General features: G+C 43.5%; 1 protein-coding gene across 1 annotated transcript; it reads right to left on the minus strand.

Annotated features, from left to right (window-relative positions):
• Positions 1-1,063: 1,063 nt before the first annotated feature.
• LOC146853782 (olfactory receptor 5J3-like) lies at positions 1,064-1,993 on the minus strand. The gene has a single exon (XM_085650897.1). The coding sequence runs from the start codon at positions 1,991-1,993 to the stop codon at positions 1,064-1,066; it is 930 nt and encodes a 309-aa protein (XP_085507023.1).
• Between the last annotated feature and the right edge of the window lie 4,333 nt (positions 1,994-6,326).

Here is a 6,326-nt window from a genome sequence, read left to right on the forward strand (position 1 = left end):
GGAGAAACTAAAAATCCCAGCCCTAGAAGAATTAGATTACGCAGGGTTGACCATATAAATTTATGTACATAATTGCCTGATTTTAAAACAGTTCCCCATTTGTTTATCATTCCCGAAAGAGGCAAGAATAAATTGGTTTTCTCAAGATGCCAGGTATTTTTAGTTTCTCCACACATAAACCCCATACTCCTATTTGTCTCTTCATTGTTTATAATATAGGATCAAAGTGCTCCCAGGTAAACGTCTGTCATAGAACACTTAGTTCTGCAGCGGAACAGGAAGAACCCAATTCCTTCAGAAAGGAACATTCTCCCCCCTCTAAAACCTAACAAACATGAACAGGTATGCAGTGTGCAGGGCCCAAGGTAGCTCTACAGGCAAGTTAGCTATCCCGTACTTTCATAGTGTAGCTCATAGGAGTAGCATTAGGGTGGTAGACTACTGGGCACATACTTAAAACATGTTTGAAGTGTTCATTTTATTATCAATGCTAGCAGCAGTGTTTCAGGTATATTCTGTGTAGATGTTATTGATTTACTATGCAACATCATGAAACTGTGAAATAGCCACACTTAAATATATTAGGCCTGATTTACCAAGGTAAACTTACACTTTTGTGTACGTTTACTACTGTTTGGTAGTTAGAAAGGTAAACTGAGTCCTAAAGTCTAACTTTACTACTTTTTGGTATTCAAAAAGGTAAATGATGACGAATATCCAGTTAGCAGAAATATACATTCCATAGGATATAATGGGATTTATATGTTGGTGTATGGGATAGCCATCACTTTATGACATGAAGTAATCCATCCACAAAGATGTAAATCAGGCCCTAAGCCTTGTACCTGTGGCTTGGATTCTAAATCCTGAAGTCCGGGGTGTTAGATCCAAGGATACATAACAGTATCCTGGCACGTAAATCCAGTCAGTTCATAGTGATGGCCTAGGCAATCAAGGACAGAGATCATTCAAGTCTTGTCTTAATATATTAGAAATGTCATAATATTTACTTCAAAGAGTATTTTCATTCTTTGCTAGATCTTGATGGTTGCAACAGATCCCATCACTGGATTTTAAATGTCAACCTCAATGTCTTCCTTACCGCCTCTCTCACTTCACTATTTCTCAGGCTGTATATCAGGGGGTTTAAGGCAGGTATCAGGATGGTGAAAATCACAGTGTATACTTTGTACTGCTCCTCTGAATTGGGGAGTACCTCCATAAAGAAACCACTGCCAAAGAAAAGAAATACACAGGTGAAATGGGAGATGCAGGTTGAGGCAGCCCGACTTCTTCCTGCTGAGTTACCAATCTTCAGAATGATGGTAATAATGTATGAGTAGGAGACAAATATAATAAGGATGGAACCTATGACTACCAAGGAAGCAAGTACAAAAAGGATCCATTCGTTGATCAGGGTGTTCGTACAGGATAGCTTCAAGAGCACAGGGTAATCACAAACAAAGTGGTTCATGACATCAGGACCACAAAAAGATAATCGATAAAGAAAACCTGCATGTATCAGAGAGTGCAGAAAGCCACCTATGTGTGAACCTGCAACTAAATGTAAAAACAAACCATTGTTCATGATGACTGTATATGACAATGGGTTACATATTGCTACATAGCGGTCAAATGCCATCGCTGCCAGGAGAAAGCATTCTGTACTAACAAAGGCACAAAAGAAATAAAGTTGCGCAATGCAGCCAGAAAATGTGATTATACGTATCTCACTAAGCAGATCAGCCAGCATCTTGGGAGAGATAGCAGAGGAAAAGCCTAAATCCACAAAAGCAAGTTGTGTGAGGAAAAAATACATGGGTGTGTGGAGCTTGGGGCTGAGCCAGACAATGAGTAGAAAACAGCAGTTACCAAACAGAGTGAAGGTATAGACGGATAAAAATAGTAGGAAGAACAGGTTTTCCAGCTCTGGGTCATTGGTGAATCCGACGAAGAAGAACTTGCTCACAGTGCTTTCATTTCCTGGCATCATGTCTGTGGATGATAATATTTATCTAGGAGAAGAAAGACAAAGAGCATGCACATCAACCTTTATACAGTACTTTCAGATTTACAAATTGAAGCAATTGTGAAAACCTGTATTATTTAGAAATATAAATCATCTTATTATTTATGAACTGAATGTCACAAACAAGAGAACATTAAAGATACTAATACTGCTCTAGGTTAAAGAAGATACCCAGGATGCTCCAGGTAGGATAACATAGATTCTCCATAAGAAAAGTGCCACATGATTTTCATCAGTCATCTCTTAGCATTGCTTTCTCTGTGTTTGGCGCCTTGCATCAATATCATATTTGTAGAGGCCTTTTTCAAAAAGAAGACCGTGTCAACAACTTACTGTCCACCTGCAGAAGAATCTCACTAATTTCAGCCATTAATTTAAAGCAGCTGAGGATCATTCAGCATGATAAAAAAAAGCCAGTTAAAGAGCTCACACAGGAAGTGCGAACACATCAGAACTTGACTTATTGCATGTTGCAACGTCTGTTTGAGCAGTGCAGACCGATCAAATAATATGTCATGCAAAGAGGGGATTTAACTGTGAAAGGCTTGATCATTGAGTTGGACCAATACAGCCTAGTCAAATCCCTGACATAGATGCTGCTTACTTTGAGGTGTTCAAAAGGCAGGTCAGCAAGGATGACAGCACAATGGGCTGAGTTATCCCATTGTTGCACATGCTACAGGAACAGCTAAAGGAGGTGTCTGCAATGTATGCAGCTGTGGAGGAAAAAATAGATGCATAAGAATTGGTGGAGAGCTTAGTCCAACACATATCTGTTAATCCAGGGGTACAATGATACATTATGTCATCCAAACATGAAACCTATGCCACATACCATTACTGTCCACTTTCATTCCTTTTTAAGACAAGGATGTTGTAAACTACAAAACGTGGATTGCTGACCAAACCAGTGAGCTAGAAAATGTTTCGCTGGGAATAAGAGGCTTATTCCTCCAAGGAACAAGTTCTGCAGCAAATCATTCAACTTCGCAGACTGAGGGCAGTGCTGTTGGCTCATAGCAGCCAAAAACACCAACAAGAACACCATCAACAACAGGAACTGGAGCATCAGTCCCAAAATCTGCAAATGATTGGTTGCTACTGGTAGGGCTTAAGTCCGGTGCAGAGGCGAAGGCAAAAGAGGTGAAGCAATGTGGAGCAACAATAACTATTGAGCGAAAGGTTCAGGCCTGTCTGGATGACCCAACACAGGTATATCTTGATCAAAACCCATTGGTATATTGTTAAGGAAGGGATGCTAATGGCCTGTGCTCATCATGCTGGCAATAAGCTATCTGGCTTGCCTGGTAGTCAGTTTATCCACAGAGCATGTTGTCCGCGCTGCTGGTGCTGTTCTCACAGTGAGAAGAACTAGTCTCTCCCCCAAAACATGGAGAGATTAACCATGCTCAAAATGAGTCAACACTTTATAACTCAAAATTACTCCATACCTGGACTACGACAGGAAGAAGATGAGGGTGATTGGTCAGACTCAGATCATGAAAGTAGTGTACTGATACACACTTCTGGGTGAACTCTACTTCCCTGACTACTAGGTCTAGGCCACCAACCATCGAACTTTCTCTCTCTATCGCTAATCTGCTTTGACTCCACACAAAAAATGTATAGCTTGGGTAACATTATTTTATTTTATTTGTTTGTATCTGGCTGACTAATGCAGCCTCATCGTCTTAGACACATTTTTTTGCTGGATAGAGTTGCACCAATGTGCAGTAAAGAAGCCCCCCATCAACTGATTTCCTTCAAGGACATTGGAGATACAAATGTGTGCCTGCCTCTATCCCCTGCCTATCTATCCTTTCCTAGTTTATTCCCCTTGCCAGGCTGTCCCACATTATTTGATTTACAAGCCTGGCCAATGTCTGTTTTGTGAACAATGGATGCGCAATGTACCATGATGACCATGCCTAAATAAGAAGAACAGGTAAATGGCATGCAGTGCACACTGAGTGAGTATGTTGAGATGTTTTATATAGTTGCAGGCAGTGACACTGGGTGTTTGTTTCTCTGTATCCATTACGCTTGGATGTGTTTGTGATGATTTACAATGGTGGTGGCTCACCTCGGCTGATCATTTTTTTCGTGAAGGTGATTTTTTTTACACTATCTTTTTTTTGTTTTCCAACCCTCAGGTCCTCTTATCATGTGCCAAACTGGAAAAGAACCATAACACTCCCTTATCGGACTAAATCAGACAGGCACCAAAGATTGACAGACAGTCCAACAACAATGCAGATGCAACGCCCAATTTGGCAATACAGTATCATATTTTCTTTTACTAATCATGAGCACTGTGTGTGTTGTTCACTTGACTCCTTCATATTTGTAATATATTTGCTAGCTTTCAAATCTAGGTAACGGAATATTTAAATATATAGTAACTTGGGTCTCTCTGGGTGCAGACAGACTGTTTGGTTTGCATTGCATTTAAGTTGCTTGTACTCATTCCCTCATTTCCTTTTTCTCTCACAACAAATTTATGATGATTGGCTGCTCATTGCCCAGATGAATGTTGTCCTAGTGTAGAGTTTGTCTTTGTCACACCTTTCCCCCAAACCCCCTTTCCCATCCAGTCATGAAACTCCTAACCCCTTTTCCCCGGGTTGAGTGAATTATTGAGGTGTGGCTTAATTATTTTCCCTATTAATTGAGTACACACTTGGTGGGGCAGATGTGGTGAAAGCAACACCAACTCAGTGAAGGATCTCAGCTCTAAGTATAGCCCGCACTGACCACATTTTCGCACCCATGCATGAAAACAGTGTTCGATATTTTTAGAAGATCATCATTCTCTGCCGGCCGAGACACAATCCTGTCAAAATTTGCAGAAATGGAAGGCCATTGCCGTTTATAAATAGCTCCTGGGCTTTGCCTACGAGGGCACACTTCAGGGATGCTGTCTGCCATGGCTGCTAACTGCTTCTGAGGTTTACAGGGTGCCCTGGATGATTGCGGCCTATCCAGAAGTGATCGGAACCACTTACTTGATGTGCGGTGGCTGGACAGATGGAGGCCTGCGATATCCTGTAGCCTGGTCCCCTTTGGGCTGACGAAGTATGGGGGACTGGCTCTGCCCCTCTGAGAGGACACAGGCTGGAACTTCGGAGACATGAACAAGCCGAGCCGCCATTGTTCCATCATGCGACATCCCACGTGCAGACAGGGAGACTCTGCCGGAGGGCCTACGGCGCAGCAGGGCTTCACCCGAACAGATAGGTGAGCACGAGACTCCTTCTGTGTCTAGCCTTTCACTGGCAGTCTCTGAGCTGGGAGACAAGGGAGACCGATGTGTGTGAGGCGAGCAGCCATTTTAAAACCAGGCAGCCCAGCGTGCACAGATCAGGAGGACTGGACGGCGGACCAGTGGTGTAGCGAAGCTTACTACGGACCACAAAGTGAGTGGCGGACCCCCTCAATGATACCGTGCTCCGATGGGCCCCCCTGACAGATGATGAAAGCTGCTCATGCAGGCTTTGCAGTGGCAGGCCCGGTCTTGAAAGCGCAAGGGCCAGTGAAGCTGCTCCTAGCAGAATTGCTGATTGAGTCCTTTGCTGTGGGCCGGCCAGGTGTACCCAGCGCTACGGGCAGGAGGTGAGGGGCCAGCGTGACTGGCGACTGAGACCAACACCAATATCAGGTGGCGGATGTGGATGAACCTCAGGGGGCATTAAGCAAACCACAACGAATCGGCGGACAACACCAAATATTAGCACCAGTGCGATATCAGTCTGGCTGTTGATATATGGGCGCCCAAGCTGTGGGAGCAGAGAACCATTACAGTGAGGCTCACTGGGGCTGCCATAAACAACCCTCACCAATTTTCAGTGCACCTTGGAGGATTGACACTATGGGCAAACAGGATGTAACACAGCAGAAACTAACATTTGACAAAAGAAGTACCACTAGGTTAATGGAGTCTGACCTGGAGGGAGGCTCAGACTGCTCACCTGACTCTCAGGCAGAGGATCGGTTGGAGGACTTGTGCATACTAATGTTAGAGATGTGGTCAAGCCTTTGCACCATAGACATGAAGCTGGATGTGCTCACTTCTCAGCTTGACGCAGTCGAAAAACAGGTGAACTTGCACAAGACAAGGCTAGATGTGCTTGAAAATCCCAATTCAGACTTCCATGAGTTTCAGGTAGAAACAAAGGAGCAGCTTCTGCATATGGGGAAAGTAATGGGTCTGATCAGTGCAAAGAATAAGGACTTGAAAGCCAGGTCTTGTCAAAACAACCTGAGGATCATGGGAATTCCAGAGAAGACCGCCATATCT

This window comes from Triturus cristatus, chromosome 4_1 (genome assembly GCF_964204655.1).
Source record: "Triturus cristatus chromosome 4_1, aTriCri1.1, whole genome shotgun sequence".
NCBI lineage: Eukaryota > Metazoa > Chordata > Amphibia > Caudata > Salamandridae > Triturus > Triturus cristatus.

Excerpts from the sequence above, each read along its gene's own strand:
- LOC146853782 (XM_085650897.1), bottom strand. The coding sequence starts at position 1,993 with ATGATGCCAGGAAATGAAAGCACTGTGAGCAAGTTCTTCTTCGTCGGA.